General features: G+C 40.1%; 1 protein-coding gene across 1 annotated transcript in view; it reads right to left on the minus strand.

The window, feature by feature from the left end:
- Positions 1–6,263: 6,263 nt before the first annotated feature.
- Positions 6,264–21,832, minus strand: part of adamts2 (ADAM metallopeptidase with thrombospondin type 1 motif, 2) — a 127,467-nt gene continuing 111,898 nt past the window's right edge. The window contains exons 10-23 of the mRNA XM_037977271.1: positions 21,580–21,693; positions 21,350–21,495; positions 20,199–20,359; positions 17,430–17,563; positions 17,236–17,359; positions 16,669–16,749; positions 16,411–16,574; positions 16,064–16,220; positions 15,849–15,984; positions 15,073–15,280; positions 14,775–14,904; positions 14,109–14,195; positions 9,684–10,960; positions 6,264–9,443 (exon numbers count right to left, since the gene is read on the minus strand). Coding sequence (XP_037833199.1) covers positions 7,995–9,443; positions 9,684–10,960; positions 14,109–14,195; positions 14,775–14,904; positions 15,073–15,280; positions 15,849–15,984; positions 16,064–16,220; positions 16,411–16,574; positions 16,669–16,749; positions 17,236–17,359; positions 17,430–17,563; positions 20,199–20,359; positions 21,350–21,495; positions 21,580–21,693 — 4,368 coding nt within the window. The 3' untranslated portion in view covers positions 6,264–7,994. The remainder of the gene's footprint in view (positions 9,444–9,683; positions 10,961–14,108; positions 14,196–14,774; positions 14,905–15,072; positions 15,281–15,848; positions 15,985–16,063; positions 16,221–16,410; positions 16,575–16,668; positions 16,750–17,235; positions 17,360–17,429; positions 17,564–20,198; positions 20,360–21,349; positions 21,496–21,579; positions 21,694–21,832) is intronic.

Consider the following 21,832-nt stretch of genomic DNA (forward strand, 5'->3'; position numbering starts at 1 on the left):
CACTGGATGCACATGTACAGCTGATTAACTTTTGGAGTCAAACCAACCCAAGATGGCTGCCACAGCTAACTGACTTTAGCCAACACAAAAATGGCTATAACTCATTCGGTTTTACAGATGTTTAAATAAAACTTGGAGTGGTGGCAGCTCGGCATCACCTCCCACATATGTTAATAGTGTTACACATTGTGCAACATTTTTGTCTAAAACTTAGGCATTGACTTTAGGTGTCAGCCCTATTTGTCTGTTAGCAAAATATGTCATGACCAATGCAGATAAAAATTAAACTCTTGGAAAGTAATTCTTGGATGAACATTTATAACTGATTAACTTTTTAAGTCAGCCCAACTCTAGATGGCCGCCACAGCTAATCGACCTTAGCCAATACAAAAATGTCTCTACTTCAAGCCAACAGATCACGTGACCATGCACATCATCATTAACAGGGCTATTATCATTTCTCATCATAAGATACGATCAGTTTAAAACTCTGGACTGAAAGGCGGTGGGTGACATGCATTCCTTCGAGGATTGCTTGGCCTTTAATTAAATTGAGTATCCTGTTCTGTTGTTTGAGCCCAAGAAAGTTTCAATTAGTTGACACTGAAGTGATTTAAAGAGAAAAATACTTCTTTCTGAATTTTCGAGCGGACATAAAGAAAGTTGCGTAACGACCGCCCACTTCCCTTCAAAGGTAAAGGCCTGATGAGGGGAAACTCAGCCGTAGGTGGTGGAATGGAGGCGATGCTTTTTATTCCCTGTTCTCACATTCTGATTGCTGCTTTTAATGGACTTGACTGCTGTGCTTTTCTTTTCAGGAGCTTGTTGTTCCAACACTCATGACATAAGCTGTGTAAGAGGTCACGTAGCACACGGGATAATGCCCTGGTGGACTTGTTTTTGTCCAATTGCGGATCACAAGGGTTTTCGGGCCTCTGATCACTGCAACAGTTCAGCTGTGGTAAACAAGGACATAATTTGACTCGATCACATATAATCTTTGAGCACTCACGGAAAACTGAAATTTCTAATTTGCAGATTTAATTAAAACAATCTTTGTTGCGATGTTTATGAAGTTAGTGGTAATCTCATTTAAAGTCTATACTAAAACATGTCTTTCAAGTTTCAAATCTGGTTTGAGCTTTGTTCCTTATTGAGTTGTTTTGTATGCCTGTATCTTTAAAGGGACAGTTCAGATATTTTGGAGTAGGGTTCTGAGAAAAAGATTATACAGGGTTAATATCTTACCTGTTGTCGATAGCTCTTTGAATGACCTCAGTTTGGAGAAACAGAGTTTTATTTATGACCAGACTAATGAGCTAACAACTAGTCTGAGTGGCTCTAAGAGCAAAGAGGATTGTTGTCGCCTCAAAACAACTCATTTCAAAGATTCATAGTGTTTCAACAATGTTGTAAACTTTTACACCACAATCAGTTTTGCTATACATTACATAGTTATTATATTACAATTTTCCTGCTAAAATATGCACCAGGATTCACTGGAAATGTTGAAGTACCCTTGCGACACGTCTTGCAAGATCTCAAATTATTGCATGAGGTCCCATAAAATGTTATTTCCAAGAAAACATTTTATCATAAGAAGATCTTAGTTCAAAACTGTGGCGTGAAACGCGACCGGGTGACATGCATTCCTTCAAGGAAAGCTTAATTATTTTCTGGTATGATCAAGACAGCCAGCTTTGTTTGTGTCTCATTCCTCTTTTTCTTTAAATTCATTGTTTTAATGATGCTACTGTTTGTCATGTGGCACTGAGACTGCATCACAAGGTGTTTCTGTAGATTCAACCAGTCCTGTTTCTACGTGCAACAAGCATGTTTCCATTAACTGGTCTGGGGTTAATAAATATCCAGAATGCTGTCTTATGACTGTATATAAAGATATGTGCTCTGCTTTCCTGTTTACCTTTATGGGTCCAAAGTCAACCAAAGCATGACTGGTCATTTTGGACATAAACACGACTAAGAGAAGGCAGACAGCTTTAACTACGGAAACATCTAGTCCCTGCCCCACAGTCTTGGTGTGTACACATAATCACATGCAGATGATTGTGTACAGATGTTAGCAGACACTGTAAGGACAGGTATGCATGTTGTAAAGCAATAAAAAGTTAACTTTATATTTTCTATTGAAAAAGCTCACTTCTGCAACATTTTTTTTTTAAGATATTGAATATTTGCATAAAAGGTTGAGTTTTTCTTCAAAGACATTTCTCTTTAAGGCTTACAGATATTCCCTGTGATTTTTACTTTCCACAAACATGGAGCGCGCAGGACCATCCTGCCTTAAATCTTTCGGTCAACAGTCTGCCTCGGTGCATTCTCTCTGAACCAATATTTGCTCGTCTGTGTGTTTACATGTGTTTGTCTGCTGCGGGTCAGAATGAGCCCCAGATGAGGAGCTCTGCTCTGCTTATTTTAGCATCGTTCCCTTAAAAGGGTTCCTGGGGTTTTATGGATGTCTAATGGAGAGGTCACGACGCACTGAATCTGCCTCGCTAATACGCACAGACACACATATATACACACATGCAGGCACATGCGCACACTGGCACGTGGCTGCTTTCAGATAGTGGACAGACTCTCAGGCACCACACTGACCACTTTTATCGACGTGCATTCTGCTAATAACAAACATCAGCCAGGGCTGTAGTTCCAGATAAAAATACAGGATGAGCATTTATGGGGGAGAAAAACAAAACAGGATCATTATCATCATCAGCTGTTTTTACAAGGAAGCAGCTTTCTTATCAGAAGGCTCAAATATTTCCAAAGAGTGATGAAGATAAACTTTAGCTCGCTGACGGGATGTTTCATGACTGAGAAAAGATTCTGCTATTTTTTTCCCATTGCATATGACTTATATTAGCAGCAATGACTGTGAGTGACAAAATAAAGTCCCTAAATCCTTTCCACTAATAGAACATGCAGTTCCTTTTTTTTTCTTTTTTGCTTTATTTAAAAACAAGTCAGTATTCCACACCAAGATCAATATTTATTTTCTTAAACCAGAACAGACGGCTGCATCGTGAAGTAGTGGATGCCTTTGGTTTGAATCTCTGCAGATCTTTCTGTGTGGAGTCTCCGGGTACTATGAATGAGGACGATAATGGTTTTGGCTGTGTGTGAGAGAGAGCATGAGTTTGTTTGCTTGTTTTGTTAGCAAAATATCACATGTAAAATGGCTTTTACACAACATGCATGTTCTGTGGAAAGGTTATGAGCAAATAATATCTTACCTGTTGTAGAAAGAGCTTTAAATGGCCTCAGAAATATGGGACCAGTCCTGGCTAAATGGAGACATCATTCTAGACCAGTGGTCTCTAATCCTGGTCCTCGATAATGGTTTTGGCTGTGTGTGTGTGAGAGAGAGAGCATGAGTTTGTTTGCAGGACAGAGAGCCACTGTCCTGCATGTTTTACTTGTTCCTCTGCTCCAACACGCCTGATTTGAATCAATGGGGGATTAACAGGCTTTTGCAGAACATGAAGAGGTGATTTAACCACTGAATCAGGTGTGTTGGAGCAGAGAAACGAGGAAAACATGCAGGATAGTGGCCCTCGAGGACCAGGATTGAAGACCCCTGTTCTAGACCAAACAAAACTCACTTGTTGCTAGCTATGTTGATAAATCACCAAATTAAAAAAACACAAACAATCTAACAACTATAGATCATTTTGAAACTTTTGCAAAGGAAAATTTGAAAATAATAATAACCCAAAATGAAAACAAATCTCTCATTTTGCCAGAACGAGTTGCATATAGTTTAATTCTGACTGGACTGACAAGCTACTGGCAGGTCCAACTGGGGACAGGGACAAAACAAAAAGCTGCTGTCTTGATCAAAAACATCATTTCACTTTGGTTTTGGCCCTGTCTTTAGCTGGCTAAACTATATTTCTCCAAATGAAGGCTGTTCAAAGCGCTGCCAGGATGCTCTTGTAAAAGAGATTTTTAATCTCAATGGGTTTTTTTCCTGGTGAAAAAGAGGTAAAGAAGAAGAAGCAGCTATCTGCAGCAGGTAAGATATTATTGTTCATAACTTTTCCATGAACTCCACTTCAAAAGATCCTAACCATCCCTTTAAGCTGTCACAGCGCTCAGTGTCTTGTTCTCATCCTCTTCCTGAGTCAATAAGAATCAAATTAGGACAGAGGACAGGACAGGTGGATGTTTTTTGTGCACGCTCATGAATGATAAAAGCTGTGTTTACCGGACGGTAAGAAGAGCGAGGCACTTTAAAGCGAAGGTCGGCTGAGATTCTTGAGCCTGGTTATTGATTTTTACCACTCAGCTCCCAGATGCCGGGGAGTTTCTGAGAAGCGGTCACACTTTTCCTCTGGAGGCCAGAGAGGGGCGTTTCTTTGAAAGGAGCTTTGATTCTGAGAACGATTAGATTTCAGATGTTTTGGAGAAGATTTAATCACAAGGGACCAGGATGAACAACCAGAGCCTTTGTGGACAAGTTCAGTCAGCTGACGTCCATTAGTTTTTGAAGGTTTCTGTAAATCATCAGTCAAATTAGTAATCATTCAACAGAAGGTGAATTTAAATGAAATTACAAAGTATTAACAATGAATGAAACATTTGTTCAGCCTTGTGAACAAAGTTGAATGTTTCCGAAACCATACGACTTGTTCAGAATGTTTTTTTACTTTTATCAAGGCATAAACAGGTGTAACATCAATATTTAGGTCCTTTGTTGACTCAGTATGGAGCTCATTTCTATCTTCTAAAGGTAAAAGAAAACTTCTGCATGAAATAGATCAAAGTCGGGAACATGCTGCAGCTTGAGCAAAAGGTACTTCGATAACATTAAAACTGTTAGAAGCCTGATTCCCTGATCTGAACAGAAGTTTTTATTAGAGTATTTGTTGAGAATCAGGCATCAAGGATCCTCCCGTTTCGGCTCAAACATCATAACGACTGAATTCATACGGTGGAGAAGTTGTTTTTTTAAAAAAAAATAAAAAATCTCCAATGAATCTGAGTTTGAACCTTTCAGCCAAGAAGAGTGGGACAAAAGTCCCCGAAGCCCCAGAACATGGCCTCCAGTGAACTCTGCTGTCAGCCTCTCTACCTCTCTGTGTAAGCTTTGGGGTCTGGCCTACCTCGGCACGTTTGTGGTGCTGCCATGTCCTTTCTGTTTTCTAATCATGGCTGTAAGGCGGTCGGATTTTGTTTTTCTCCAACAGCCTGCTCGTCTTCAGGTCTTTGACCCCTGACCTGTCTGAGACCTCTGACAGTGTTCCAGCTGAACAGCAGCAGGTGATAAAAACACCCAACCTTTCAGTTCGTTTATTGGTTTCAGAGTCCTCCATCTCACCTGCCAATAGTTTTATTGCTACAACTCATGTGTATAAACACCCTTTATGGCAGACACCAAGGTTGTCTTAATCATTCGTTTCATTTGACAAATTTTATAGAAACCTGATCACCACCTACCTCCTAGAGACCTCCGGATTTCAAACACAAAAACAGTCAATTTTACAGACATTGAGCTGAAGTTTGGTGCAGCAGTAGCTGAGAGTCATCCTCAGGACTTACTCTGAGTGCTAATAGATCTTACAAAATGTTACAATATGTAGTGATATTGCATGGGACTAAAACTCAGACATTTTTCAAGATAAGATGATCTTAGTTTCAAACACTGGCATGAAAGGTGGTAGGCAATGTGCACTTAATCTAGGAATGCTTTTTTATTTATTTATTATTTTTAGAAATTTTATTTTAAAGATACTGGGGTTTTGGTTTTAATGATCCTAAAAACAAAATGTAAACCAAATCATATTCATCAATGAAAGGAGATTTACTGAAATAAAATTTGAAATTCAACTGTTGAGACAAACAAAAGTAAAAAAAAGTTAAACTGAGTTTTGGTTGAAGTTAGAAATAAAGCAATTTTATGATAAAAACTTTCAGCATGATCTGATTTTGCTGTCAAAATGAAAGAAAACAACAACAACAAACAAACAAACACTACCAACACTATTGTTGTGGATAGGAATAGTGTCTCCCCCTAGAGGACACTTTTAGTATTACGTTGCAACTGGAAGAAAATGTTGCAAGTGTGCTTTTAAAAGTTTAAAAAGGGAACTCTGCTGACACAGATGCATGTGGTTCATCTGCATTTCTTTAAACTTATTATTATTGTCAATTTTTTTTTGTCGTGTTTGCATCTTTACAGCCAAAAAAGTAGTTGGTTAGATGATTTTTCTTTATAGAAAATACACAACACACGTCAATTGCAAAATAGCACTTAAACTTTAATAAATATTAAACATTAACTTCTGGTTCATATGTACATATATTGTACAAAACGAAAAGCAGCGTCATGGCTGCTGCAAGTTAAAGATGTACAAACTTTATAGCTTTTAGAGAAGGAAATAAAGCAGCTCTTAAAGCTTTCATTTGGATACAATATGATAAAGCCTGTTTCTTTCTCTATTTTTTTGTAGTTTTCCTGCATAAATATCTTTATGAAAAACCCTGCTTTTGGCAACAGAGACAGAAAAAAAGCACCACGCTTGACTGTTTTAAAAAAAGGAAACAATCAAGATTTTCTTTTACTTTGGGTTTCACCTGGCTCAGTGACAACTGATCAAATCGTTTTAGCACTGTGCGTTTTTGAAGTACCTCCGATTAAACTTTCACACCGAGAGTTCCTGAGAGATTAGAAGCCTTTCAGAGAATCGCTGCTTTGGGAATGGCAGCAGAATCTAATCAGAGTAAAGAAATAAAACATCGGAACAGCAATAAAACCAAAAGTCAACTCTGACTTTGTCAAGGTCGGGCATAACTTCACTGATTTCAGGGCTCGAGAAGCTCCAGCTCAGTTGGTGGAGAGGATTCAGAGTATCAGCGCTAAAAAAAACCCAACAACAAACAACTTCATCTCATCAAACAGAAGTTGTTATCAGGAGACAGATTTGAACTAACATGTATGTGTGAGGGGAGGTGCAGTCCTTGGCAGTAGTATCATACAGGAAGGAGAATTTGATTCTTGGTGGTTCTGTACCGGTAAAGAAAATACACATATATATAAAAAAATCTATCTACAGAACTGTGCAAAAGTTTTGAGTCATATTTTGTTTCTGAGGAGAAAAACTTGTCTTTTAAAGTGGTTTTGGTCAATTGATGTTTAGGTTTCTGAAGGTCCATCAAGATCTTTATATGAACTTTTCTACTCATTTTCAGTCCAGTACCTGGTCATTTTCAGAGGATTATTATTTGTTTGTTTGTTAAGCCACCTAAAAAAACCCTCCAAGGATTAACAAGTGACTCTTTAAGGATTTTGTTACAGCAGCCTGTGACAAAGATACAATTTGGTCCCTGATAGATAAATCTTTGTTGTACGAAAAATAGCAAAGATGTTTGATCGAGTGCTGTTGTTGAAGACATAACTGCTCATCTGCTGTATATTATACACAAGCACACACTGCACTACTTACTGTCATAGTCAAATACGAGGACTGAACTCAAAGCGAGGGAAAAAGCAGCAAAAATCCAAAGACAAACTTTGAAACATTTTAAGAAAGTCCGGAGATCAAGACCACTATAAAAAAATAAGGGGTTAAGTCTGTCTCCTCTGCAGAGCAAAGTAAAGAGGAATACAGAGTGGTTTAAAACTTTTGCACAGCACTGTACATGACTGAATCCACAAACAGGAGCATGAGTGGTTTAGAAAAAGAAAAAAAAGATTGGCTTTGTAGGCTGCTGGTCAGACAGGATGCCCAGCCTTCCTCCCGTTTGTTTTACAAATGTACAAAGGGATTAGCACTAAATCTTCATCAGTTGGTCCGCCAAAGACCTTTTCTCTGTTCAACACAATTGTTCAATAGTTTGGCAATGATCTTCTGTCCCTGCAGTAGTCCTGATCATTTTAGATTCTTAGGAAGGCCTGATTTACAACAATGTGGCAGCTAAGAGGTGCATCAGAAATGTTCATCTCTATAAGAGAAATGGGAAGGCTTGTTCTAATGTGCAGTCTGGCCTCTTTTCATCCTGAGGAGAAAGTTTCGCTTTTCCTCCAGGAGCTCCTGGATACGTTTGTTCCTGGTTTTTTCTCTGAGGCTGACCCGGTGCTTTGGAATCAGGTTGTTCTGAGAGACGTTGCCGTCCGCGCCTGCAGCTTTGCTGTCGAAGGCGTCAATGAAGTTGCTCTCGTTGTTCTCCGCATCTCTTTGCTGAGGGTTTAAGGTCGAGACCATCGTCGGCGCCAGTGCCGCAGCTTCCTTTTCGGAATGGCTGATTACTGTGGGAAGCGAGGCACCGGGATCAGAGGTTGTTGTGGGAACGGGGACGCTCACAGGGATGTACTCGGACAGGTCCAGCCAGGGTGAGGAGGCGAACTCGGTCGTGCCATCTTCGTTTATTGTCGGGATCGTTATGGACAGGCCGTCCTCCAGCACAACAGTGTCTCTCACCATTCCTGCAGTGGTGTAGGACTCTTTGTTGTCATCGCCACTTGGAAAGGTCCCACTTGTGTCCGTAACATCTCCGCTGCTTGCTACTGAGACATCCTCAGTGTCAATGCGTCCTGTAGGTGTTATGAAATCAGTAAAGAGGCTGGGTGTTGTGGCTTCTGTTGTTCCCCTGCTGAGGAGTGTGGGACTGATTCCTGACTCATGGAAGGACATGGTAAGCATTGTGCCACTGCCGCTGAGAGGAGTGGTAGAAAACTCTTCTTCTGGTGATTTGTTTATCAAAAAAGGGGTGAGAGTTGTGGTATAAAACAGTGTTTTCAGTTTTGAATTAGTCTTTTTCTCCTTCAGTTCTTGACTGACCTTGGTCTTTGACTTAGCAGCACTTTTTGGTGCTGGTTTTGCCTTGTTTTGAAGAGTTTTCTTTGCTGGAGTCTGTTTTGTGCTTTTTGTCTTGGGCACAATGTTCTTTTGGGGATTAGCGTTTGCTGGGACCTTCTTTTTAGGTAAAGGTTTATCTTTTTTCTCTGTCGTCGACTTTTTGGGAGGGGGCTTTTTAAAAACGGTGCTTGACAGAGTTATCTTTTTGGAAGAAGTGTTTGCTTTAGTGCTCTTTTTCGGAGTAGTATTTGGTGGAGATGCTTTTTTAGGAGGTTTTATTGCTGTAGCATTCGTTTTCTGAGAAGTGCTTGACAAAGTCGTATTTTTGGGATTGATTTTTGCAGAAGTAGGTCTTTTTGGAGTGGTTTTTAATGGAATGATCTTTCTGGGTTTAGTATTTTCTGTATTAGTCTTTTTTGTGGTGGTTTTAGATGGATTAGTCTTTTTAGGAGTACCAAGTTTTGAACTTGTGTTTGATAAAGTTATATTTTGTGGACTAGCAATTGTTGGAGTACTGTTTGTTGCAGTGGTGTTTGATGGATTAGGCTTTTTAGGAGTACCAATTTTTGGACTAGCTTTAGCTGGAGGGGTCTTTTTCGCAGTTTTCTTGAATGGATTAATCTTTTTGGGAGTGGCAATTTTTGAAGTAGAGCTTGATTTAGTTGTCTTTTTTGAAGTAGTGTTTAATAAAGTAGTATTTTGGGAAAAGGCAATTGTTGGAGTTATTTTTTTCACAGTGGTTTTTGATGGATTAGTCTTTTTAGGAGTACCAAGTTTTGAACTTGTGTTTGATAAAGTTATATTTTGTGGACTAGCAATTGTTGGAGTACTGTTTGTTGCAGTGGTTTTGAATGGATTAATCTTTTTGGGAGTGGCAATTTTTGGAGTAGAGCTTGCTTTAGTCATCTGTTTTGGCGTGGTGTTCAATAAAGTTGTATTTTGAAAACTAGCAACTGTTGGAGTCGCCTTATTTTCAGTGGTGTTTGTTGGATTAATCTCTTTTGGAGAACCAATCTTTGGAGTAGTGCCTGCTTCAATAATGTTTTTTGGAGTAGTGTTTATTAAAGTTGTTATTTGGGGACTAGCGATTGTTGGAGTAGTCGTATTTTCAGTGGTGTTTGTTGGATTTATCATTTTGTGAGTGCCAACTTTTGGAGTATTGTTTGTTGTGGTGGGTTTTTTTGGACTCGAGTTTGATAAAGTTGTATTTCGGGCACTTGCATTTGCTGAAGTGTTTTTTTTCACAGTGGTTTTTGATGGATTATTCTTTTTTGGATTTCCAATCTTTGGACTAGTGTTTGCTGTAGTAAGCTTTTTTGGAGCAGTCTTTGTTGAAGTTGTATTTTTGGGAGTAGCATTTGCTGGAGTAATCTTTTTTGCAGTGGTGTTAGATGGATTAGTCTTTTTAGGAGTACCAATTTTTGGAGTAGTATTTATTTTCTTTTTGAGATTCGTCTTTGGTGGAATCTCCTTTTTTGTACTTTTTGGTTCTGTTTTTTTCTTTTGATCAGTCTTTGGTGGAATCCCCTTTTTCTTAGTGTTTAATTGGATTTTCTTGTCAGATTTGGATTTTAGTGGGATGTCTGTTTTAGTACTGCTTTCTGTTGGATTAGTCTGTTCAGTACTGAGGGTTGATGTAGAATCTGTGGAAGTTATCGTCCCAGCTGTTGGAGCAGTTGTAGTGGTCTGCAACACCAGATCTGAGTTCTCCACCGTGGGAACTGTAGTGATTGAATTAGGAAAGGGGGTAGGGAGGAAAGGAGTGGTGGTTACAGCTGGTGGATGAGTGGGCATTATTACTGTGGTACTCAGTGGAGTTGGGCTGGAACGAAGAGTTGTTGTGGTGGAGACTGGGAGAGGAGTGGTAGCCCATGAATCAGTGGGGGAAGTTGAAACGGTGGTGATGACAGCTTTAATGGGTTGGGAGGTGGTGAAGGCAGAGCTCAAGATGTTGTTGGGTGAAGGATCTGTAACAGAGGGGATGAGGGTGGATCTAGAGGCGGATCTGGGCACAGGTTCTGTGCTGCTGACGCTGCTGCAGGTCTTGCAGCATAATCGCTGGTAGTCCGGCAGAGAGCAGTAGTGCTTCAGCCTTTCCATACGACAGAACACAGAGCGGTCTCCATGACAATGCTGGCCTGTGAAGGAGAGAACACAGATCTGAGACTTGGCGCAGACAAAAGTTGAGACTATGAAGCAACGTGTGACTGTTGATCTTTGTGAGTTAAATTCTGCACACTGGAAGATATTGATGTTACATTAGCAATGGTTTCCATGTGCATGTTGGAGGAGACATAAAAGTACATGCCTGTGTGTGTGTGTGTGTTTCACATTTTGCAAAAAGAGAGTAGGAAAGCCAGACCATCAGCAGAGGATTCAGGAAAGATGAGAAAAACCCAAAAGAGGTCATGAAATTAGTCCAGAGCCACTGAAACAGAAAAGAAGGGTCGCCAGTCTTGTGTTGTCAGTGAATTTGTGATTTTTAGGTTAGATTTTTTGCTATAAACCATCTAATTCAATGTATTGTCTGCTAATGCAAGACATGCAGCATTTTTAGTTAACTGTCAAAGTTTCAACACTTGGCGTGCACCACAGAAGTAAAAGCAACTCTGTTCTCTAACAACCCTAAAGAGAAAGGTCACACTTTTTAAAAGGTTTTTATTGATACAACTTTGCTGTTGAGAATGACATGAACTGAAACAATGAGATATATGCCTCCTCCTCCTCATCATATAGATTTTTTTTTTAAGAAAAATAATTCAACTGTATCGAAAGTTACAAGTTCACAGTCACTTTGGTAAAACACTTGATTACTTGGAAATCAACCAGTCAATCTGTTCAGCGGTTGAAAATAAACCCCCCAAAAAACAAAGAAAACATGAAGTACATAAATTATATTTGCTTTTCTTTTTTTTCTTTTTTTTAAAGAAAATACATAATTTCCATGATGATGTAAAAACTGGAATGGCACGTTAAGTGTCATATGAAACATTTACAAAACATTAATAAAATTTCCCTGATAAATCAAAGTGCATATAGACGCAGTGCACGTAGTCCATCTGAAGGTTTCTTCAACGTTAGCCGAACGTTAGCCAGCCCCACGCAGCAGGCCAGTGAAGCCACAAAACAGTTACCCATAGTATAGAATATTATAGAAGAAGATAACAGTCATGAACATTATTAAATACAGTCAACACCAATGTTATATACAGTATCGCACTGCTAGGTCTGGCTTGGTCTCGTACAGTCCAACTCCAGCAGCAGGAAACCTTGGATAGCTCGCTACATAGTCACAACAAAAATATGTGATCACAATACAATGACAACTCTGAAGTGTTGCTTTTTTGTTGTGTTTTTTTTTCTCTAGATGCCATATGTGTCAATACCTTAGGCCCTTTGAAAACCCTTTCCAGTAGTCAGACAATGGTCCAACGTCACCTTGGTAGGTTTTGATGGTTGGCGGGTGTGAGTTTGTTAGTTGGTTTGAAGCTGCCTCTATTCCGAGTGAAACTTTGAATGAGTAAAGCCATCTCTTTCACAGATAAATGCCATTACATTCAATCCAAGATAAGGCATTGTTCATGTGGTTACATGTTCATCAAAATAAAGTGAAATCACCAGTCGCTCTCAAATCAAAGTTTATGAGGTATTTCTGTATCTGATCGCAGTGTGTAAAATCCCAAAATGATGCAGCAGCCTCGCGCACAAACACTCATGCCCACACTTAATTTTTTTCTAAGTTTTTTGACAATTACTCGTTTTCTTTTACTCCCTCGTGTAAGACGCACATCCACCCCACGCACACACAGTATTTAAACGTGTCACGCACGCACATGTAGAGGCAAACGTACAGGTGATGGATGCAAATGTGCATGACAAAACGTGATCCTATCCTGAAAGAAAACAAGAAGCGACAGAAAAACCACTGATCCATTTGAGAGAATGGAGAGGCAACTAACTGACCAAGTCCTGCATAATATAGGTCAAACCCGTTCCCCCAAAACACTTCACCTTTATTAAATATTCATCTGTATTCATGTAAAATCAATAAAAAAATACACATAACAGTCAAGGATCTAAGCGATCAATAGCAGTCCAAAGGTTTTAGGCAAATAAGCTACAGCTTATTCATGGTAAAACTATTAATATTATTGTCACTCATATAGATTTTAGATTTATAGGTATATATAAATACAAATATATTTATAGATGTATTTGTTTAAAGTCTGCAAGCACAAATAAGCTGCATTTATTGAATTTTTGTATAACAGTCAGAGAGGATGGCTGATGATGAGGTGAAATGGGAAGCAACCTCAAGTGGTCAAACTACCCTGTTTTTTTTTTTTTTTTACCCTTTTATTTATTTTTTTTAATTGTCTTTCAAGGTTTTTCACCTCCCAGTTCCCTCCGAAAAAAAAGAGAAAAAATCAAAAGGTTTACTCATATCACTTCCAACTTCTGTGCTAAGTTCCTGTCGGTCTGAGAATGGAACGTTAGAATGAGACACCATTCTCATCCCCAAATGGAACCAGGATGTCAGATGAGCACTTTAGCAAAGATGTCCTCAGATCACATTCACAATAAAGCTTTCATATTTTTAATATATATATATATATATGTTTTTTCTATATGAATATTATATAACATTTCTGTTTATTTTCACATCTGTTTCTCCTCAATACGCGCTACAGAAAGAATAGAGCGCCGCCGCGCCTCAGGAGTGGTAACCCATAACAACACGCAGCTAGCTCGCGCAAAACATGGCCGCCACATGCAGAGGGCGAGGCCTCCCCGTCTCACGTGGAAGGCTCTTTGACACGTCACAGGAGGTGCCAATGAAAACCTGTTCACCTTGCCACTTCGAATCCTTTTCACGTCAGATTTTTTGTTGTTGATCTTTTGAGTTTTCGACTGGCCAGCGGTCACAACACAATGCTCCACAGAGGATAGATAGAGAGATAAAGAGAGACAGAGCAAGAGAGAACCAACTAGCACACACAGGAGCCAGAGACCTCCCCCGGTCAGAGCCGCCTCGGACACACAGAGAGAGAGAGAGAGAGAGAGACACAACATCCCCCCCCCCAAAAGAGAAGCGAAAGCTTTGCCGCTCGCTTGCGGGCGTGGGCACAGGCACAAGGCGTGGGGAAGGGGCAGGTCAGGGGGCCAGCCGGGGCCGGCCCTGCAGAGACAGGAGGACAGAGACGGGCAGGGCCCAGCAGAGGACAGGCATGCAGCTGCGGCTGCCGCTGTGGAGGCCGGGCTGGGAGCTATAGAGGGAGGTTTTACGTGAGGAGATCCTCGGGTAGTTGGGGTTGGGACGAGAAAGCCACTGGATCAGAATGTTGCTGTTTTTGTTGAAGTCCGATGAGCCCTCTGCAAGAAGACAAAGACAGAGTGATGGAGTTAGGTCAAAATCCACTTCTGGAAGTCTGAAACATTCAGGCCGCAGTTGAGTAGCCCTTTCGTAAAGGATTTGCATTTCCAAAAATAACAAAAGGAGCTGATAAAATGTTCAGTGCAAAGAAATTACATTTTGTTTTCTACACAATAAAACAACAAAGCTGTTTTCAGCTGACCTCAACTTAAAATTATGAATCTGTAAAGGAGCCTAATATTGGATCTTTAATGATTTTATACTCTGGCTCCCCTTTTTTAAACTTTCGCCAGGTCTGACTGATTTCAAGTTAAATTTTCTGCCTCTTGTCCTCTTCACCAGTCAAAAGGTTAGAAAAACCTCTGACAGTATCCTAAACTACATAGCATGGGGCTGCTTGGTTACATATTTATCCTACAGGAAGTTGTTAATACTAAAGACTTAACAGTTTCTGTTTCTGGCTTTGTTCCAGATACAGTTTTGACATTTTTTATGTATAATTGATATGCATTGTAAAGCATTAGCTCTAAGTATGTCTTGTAAGGTTATTTATGAAGTGGTATTTATTTAGGACTTACTGGGACATGGGTCCAGGCGACAAACTCTTATAGTTTCTGGTTTGCTATCTAAACATAAGCCGATGGTGTTGTCCCTGGTGTGGCACAGAGCCTGCCTCTGCTGGGTCCCGTTACCACACGTCACTGAGCACTGGTGACACAGAGCACACACACGGACACATAGTGCAAAAAAAAAATCACAGATTACAGTGCACATAGGAATATTAAAGATGCAAATTATACTTGAAGCGGTCTGAAGGCACGTGAAGTGCATGAACCTCATGTTTAGATTGTACTGGTAACAATAAAGATCACATACATGTGACCACGGGCCAACTCTCCACTGGGTGGGGCAGGAATGCCGGTTGCAGGGTCTACGGGACTCTGGACGGTCGTCGCTGCAGTGTTTGTTGTGGATGAGGCGTGTTGTATTGCCCTCTGACGGCTGCACACAGGTGACAGAGCGGACCTGCAGCCCTGTCTTTCCACAGGGCTTACTGCAGTTCTGCCACTCCCCTGCCACCCATCTGGAAGTCAAAAACAGAAAAAATGTAAAGGCTTAGCATTCTTTAAAATAAAAAAAATGCATATCACCTGCTGCCTTTCATGGCAGAGTTTTAAACTGAGATATACATTATAATGACATATGATAGAGTTATAACCGTTAGGTCAATCTCATGCAATGTAGCGTGATCTCGTATGATCTGTAAGCACATGAAGCATATGTTGCAGATGACTCTCAGTAACTATCACATCCGATTGTAGCCCAGTATTTGTAAAATCGACAGAGTTTTAGCCATTTCTGTGTTTACTAAAGTCAATTAGCTGTGGCAGCTAGTCTGAATTGGATTGATTCTAAAAGTTAATCAGTTGCAAACATACATCCAATGATTACTTTCTGAGAGTTTCATTAGGATCCGTCCAGTGGGAAATGACATATGTTTCCAACATGGAGAACAAACAGTCACACAGACAGGCACAGGCCAAAACATTGCTTGCCTTTGCCTTGCAAAAAGACAGCTTAAAATGTCTAATCCATGTCTTGTTAGATTCCCAACTCATATCTGTTAATTGTTCAAATAAGATGGTACATACATGGGTGGAGGGCAGGGCTTCATGTTGCAGTCTCTGATGTCTCCTCTTGGCTTCATGTTAGATTTGTTACAGAAGCTTTTCTGAACCATCTTGCCGTCAACTTTTCTTCTGCAGCCGTACCGCAGGTACTGCTTCCCTGGAGGGGGATGGGGGGATAAATTATGAAAAACAAGAACAGGAGATTTTGGGGTCTGTATTCTTTGGCTGCACTGTACCTCCGCCACAAGCCTTGGAGCAGTAGGACCATTTTTTAGGCTCCCACTCGTAGGCGCTGTCTTCTACCAGCATGTTGTTCTGAATGGCAGAGTCACCGCCCATATTCATCATGTACTTGTAGGACAAGTACACGTCCTCGTCTCCGTGTAATTTCATCTGCAAAAACATCAGCAGGAGATCAGTTGGAAAACTGGCTTAATTTGGGGTTTTAACTTAACCTTAAGAATCAGAATCAGAATTCTTTATTTGTCATTGTGCCACGGGGGTACAACGAAATTGTGAAATAAGAAAAAAGAAAAATAGAATAAAAATAGAACAAATTAAATTTATTCATGTTATGGGGTACCATTATTAGAATTCCATGTCTGAGGGGTCCGGTGCTCTGAAGAGTTTCCTTGTCTTTGTCGTTCTCATATTCCCACTCCACGCCTTTCTCTATGACCGAGCGGGATTTAGGATATTTATCGTCCCCGTTTAGGAAGAACAATCCTGATGCCACATTCTTAACAGCTGTAAAGAAATGAGGAATCCAAAATATATTTTTTTCTTACGCAAATATATAGAAATGGGCACTGAAGAAAGAGCGAGGTAAGGGGACGCATACCAAGAGTGTGTGGGGTGGCTTGTAGTTCTTGAATTAGTAAGTGTCTCGCGCCTCTTGGGATTTCAAGAACCTTGAGGAAACCTGAAATGACACACTCATGAAGTTCATGGCCTTAACATAATCGAGTCCTCCTAAAAACAACTCAAACTGCACAAATTAACCCAGTAAAAATGTCTTCCAATCAAATACTCTCACTCACAGGCCCTGAATTTCTTTTGTAACTTTTAGTCTGAAAAAGCAGCTAAATCCTGGATTTCTGATGTACATCAGGCTCATTAGAGTAGAATAATATACTTATCAGTAGCTTATGGCAACAAAATGTCTACAACATTCATTAGGCTGTAACCTCAGATTTTTTTTTTAAGGAACAGAAACAATTTCACAAATCTTCCTCTAGAGGGCGATGCTAATGTAAGTGTAAGAAAACAGTGAAGGGAGAGGAAGGGATTAATGCAATCAACAAGAAAAAAACAGCTTTTATTTCTTTTCATGTTGTAATGTCTTCTAATGCTAGTTTTGGTGACATCAAGTGTCTCAGATATAAATACAATAAACCGTACAGTTCACCTTGCTTCTTTGCTATCCGTGTTATTGTGTCTTTGAAGGTTTTGCAGCTGGAGTTGTCGCCTCCACACACGCCACACTTGTCCTCCTGCTTCGAGGAGCCAACCACGCCATCACAGCCCACTTTCTGTTAACAAAGACACATATTCAGACCCGAATGCTGCGTCGCTTTGATGCACGAAGGTAAAGTCACTCACCTCGCACTCCCCACGCACGCACACACTGTGCGGGTCCTTGTAGGAGCAGCGCGTGCCGTCCAGGACCATTTTCTCCACCAGGCTCACATCGCCCGTCTCCTTAGACTGGCAATAAAGGTGGCAACGTTTGTTAGCTGAGGAGCAAACACAAAGGTGTGTCCAACATTAGTAACAAAACAGCAAATCGTCCGGACGGTTTGATTTTTACAACTCACATGTGATTATTTTTATGCTCTGAATGAGCTCTCTGTGAGTCAGCTCAATACTGCGTTTCATTGTGTTTGTCTGCCTGAGTCATACTACGACTACACGAGCCCCCGGAGACAAAACCTGGCAGAATCCCAGTGAGAATCAACACTCCTGCTTCATCACACAGATGGCCACAATCCAGGGACCTTGTCTTTTGGAGTTTTGACACTAATACACAGGTGGCAGACATGCTACGAATATTTTACAAGCATTACATCACGATGGGAACCACACTGTCAAGTTAAAACGACAATCCACACTAACAATGTGGGAATTCCATTTCATTCACCTGAATGAAGCCTTTTCTACCATGCAGTCACAAATGATGAGGCCAAAGTTGTGCATATGCACATTAACATGATAGCAAGTTTTCAGCTGGACCAACAGAAAACAACACTCGTCATTTTTAGGACCACCTTAAGTGTCCCACAAGGTCCATCTGTTGTAGTGATGTGAATAAAGTCTCTTTTCCAGGATCATTTAGCTCAGTTTACCAAAAGGTCTTGGCTCTTATGGGTCTCAAATGACTCTTCACCAAGTGCTGCTTTGAAATTATTGGTTTTTTTTTTCAGGGTCCAGATCATTTGGCTCAGCTCACCAAAAAGCTTTGACCCTTTCAGGTCCCAACAGCTCTTGACTAATAGTACTACGCGAAAAGTCATTTGAGAGCTGATGGCTCTTCATGGCGAGCTGAGCCAAATGACTCCTGAAAAAGAACCTTTTTTCCTATCGCTAGTTCGTTGAACCCAAATGCAGGAGAGCAGCCAGATTCAGGACCAAAATTTAAACTTTTAATAAACTCAGAGGGAAGGAATTCAGACCAACTTAACAAGGCATTAAATAAACAAAGGTAACAGGAATAAGCAAGAACTAAAAGGTTTTAACTGGAGAATCTGACAAAGAAGGGCAGAAAAAGGAGTATATGAACAGAGAGAGGTAATTAGTGAGGGACCTCAGGTGTGCTGATTACTAATGGAAAACAGGTGGCATGTCAAGAGGCAAAAACAAAGATGACTGAGGACAGCTAGTGGTATGACAACAAGTACTGAATAGTCAGAACTGCCTGAACTCATAATAAAATACAAGAAACTCAATCAATGATTGGTACAAAACAAAACCAAAAATCAAAATAAAGAGCCAAACCAAGGCATCCAGTCTGTGTTTTTAACGTGCTCCAGGGGTATGAAGGTGTTGATAAAAAGGGTTATGCAATGACTGCTCTGTATAGATCAGGGGTGGGCAAACCTGGTCCTCGAGGGCCACTATTCTGCATGTTTTACTTGTTTCTCTGCTCCAACACACCTGATTTGAATCAATGTGTCATTAACAGGCTTCTGCAGAACAAGAGGAGGTCATTTAACCACTGAATCAGATGTGTTGGAGCATAGAAACAAGGAAAAGATGCAGGATTGTGGCCCTCGAGGACCAGGAATGGCCACACCTGGTATAGATTATGGTTAAAATGTGAAAATAGATTTCTTTTTGTTTTGTTTTTAGATACTTTTTTTTTTAAATGGAATTGCATTCATTAACCAACGTTTACACAGGTTAAAAGTAACTGTCCCACAGTTATCCAAAATACTCATTTTTAGTAAGAGTCCCTTTGCTGGGTGTAAATAAGCATCTATAAAAGCTGCAGGTTTTATAAACCAAAATATCAGATGAGCTTCTAACTAGCTTGTTGTGTCACACTTAATGTCTTTTCTCTGGAATAATTCACACTCCCTGTTGGCACAGAGAAACGCACAGAACGGGGAATAAAAAGAACAATTTGTTACACAAATCTTACAGGTTCACATCTGGAGTTGACATTCTCACACTACGAAAATGACAGACTCTAAATGGAATTCCATTTCCCCTCCCTTAATTTCTCTCTCACACACTCAAACGCACACGTGTTTGCACATTCACACACAGAAAAGTAATTTTAGATGGTGAAAGTCGTGTTTTAAAAAATATATATATATTTAGAAACAATAGGAGCAAATAAAAAAGGAAGTAACCTCAATACTGTTCTCTAAAATTGCATTTTAGGTGGATGAAAGCTCCATATGTATCAAGAAGGAAGCAACATCATCACTTAAAAACTCCTCAGCTTCATTCAAACATGTTCACACATATACATTTTTAAATTTCTTGATACAAGGAGATTTGGGTAAAGAACTTTGGGTTTTGTGTCTCATGTGAATCAAATGGTCTGTATGTAACAAATACATAGTTAAAAAAAAAATTGAAGATTTGTGAAGGTTACTGTGGTTTAAATGACATCAGCAAATGGGTGGGTGAAGGAGAACAAATTTAAGTTCAAAAACAGTTATTTAAAATCTTTTTAAGATATGTTTATATGAGAGGGTGCAGTTAAACCTCAAAGCTGTACTCGTCTAAAACCCAAACCCCACCATAAAATGTGTTTCTGTCTTCTTTTAGGCTTTTATTTGCATTCACAGTTCCGGCAGAGTGCCATCACTCAACCTTTTTCATTCTCGAATCGTTCTACCCTCTGTGAGGGTGTATACTCACGGTCTGGGTGTTCATAAGGCAGCAAGTGGTGTTCGTTGCTGTGATCTGAAGCGTGGCACTGCTCCTCCCTGGGGTCGCTGTAGATGTCCTCGCACGTGTTGGTGTTGCACATCTGGAACTGATAAGTCGCCCCCATGCACGTCAGACCTCCGTTGGCTGGACTGGGAATGTGGCAGGACAGGAGGGACATAAATTTTTATTACTCATCTAATCAGTATTTTATTTTCCTCCTTTGAACTTGCAAGCTGGAACCCCTGAATTCTCTGGTCCTGTTTAAACTACTCCAGATATTTTTTGAACAAATGTTCTTTTCTTCATTTATTTTTATTTTCTCTGTCTACACATTCTAAAAAAAAAACCACAATTATACCCATGCCACGCCACTAGGTGGTGAGAATGTCCACATTATTGACATCACAATACATTGTAAGCACATGCTTAGTTTGGCTGAGGAAGCTCATAAAACGTCTTCTTTTTTGTTTTTTGATAAATTTCTTCAAGTTAGTTATCAACTATTTCAGAAAATGATCCAAGTCTAACTGCAACAGAAACAAGATAAAAAACAGCTTTATGTGTGTTTGTGTTTCTATGACACAAAGTGATGGCGGCCATGCACAAGATAGATGCTACGCCATTGTTTTTAAAATGTTCTCCTTCGAGGACCTACCAGAAGTGGAGTTTAAAAAAATATCACCTTAGGAAGTGCTTTTCTCACCAAAGACTTCATTTGGCTATAAAGGCGCAAAGGCAGCAGAAAATGTCAGTTTTTAAAAGTATCTGGAGTAGTAAGGATGGGGCTTCAGCCAAAAACAAAAAAAATCAACAATTAATCGAATATAAAGTTGTTTATTTGCACTTCGATCAGTTTGTATTGCATTAGATTAGTCACACACCTAGTATTTTACATCATTTAGCGAGCATGCTGCTACAAGGATTAAATATGTAAATTTCAAAGTTATAAAGTGTTATTAGCTGATATTGCTATTAGTGTAGTCAGTGAGCAGAACAATGTCAAATTCTATTAGTTTTCCCACAAATGCAGCACAAGACCTTCAGCTAATAATCATTTAAGCACCATCTGAAAATAGACGTAGCTTTTTTCCCCCTTTTTTAATGAATAGACAGTTATCTTCCAGTAAATAATAGTATACCTAGGATTATCGCAACGTCTTGTGCGAAACTGTACACCTCCACCACAGGTCCGGGAACACTGGCCAAATTCGCTCCACGAGCCCCAGTTTCCATCCTGCTTCATGATGTCAGGAGTCAGCCAGATGCAGTGACCTTTAAAGCACTTCTGCAACACAGCAACAAAACATGTCAGTGGATCAAACTATTTTTCCCCCAATGTGTGTGTTTTTTGGCGGTCATGTATCAATACCTGTCCATTCCCACACGCAGTCCCATCAATGGGCGGGCCCTTCTTGGTCTTGCAGAAGAACGGATTGTCTGGGTGACTACACCACAGCTGTTTACATGGGTCGAACGTACGATACTGTGGAGCACAGAGACACTTCTTGTGATCAATGTACAATGAGCACAGTGGTAAACAAGAGAGCCAGGATGAGACTGAACACTGAACAAAGGAAAAAACAAAACAAAAGTAGAGTAAGGAGGAGAAACGTCACAACGAC

The sequence above is a fragment of the Kryptolebias marmoratus genome, linkage group LG9 (genome assembly GCF_001649575.2).
Source record: "Kryptolebias marmoratus isolate JLee-2015 linkage group LG9, ASM164957v2, whole genome shotgun sequence".
In the NCBI taxonomy this organism is placed as follows: Eukaryota; Metazoa; Chordata; class Actinopteri; order Cyprinodontiformes; family Rivulidae; genus Kryptolebias; species Kryptolebias marmoratus.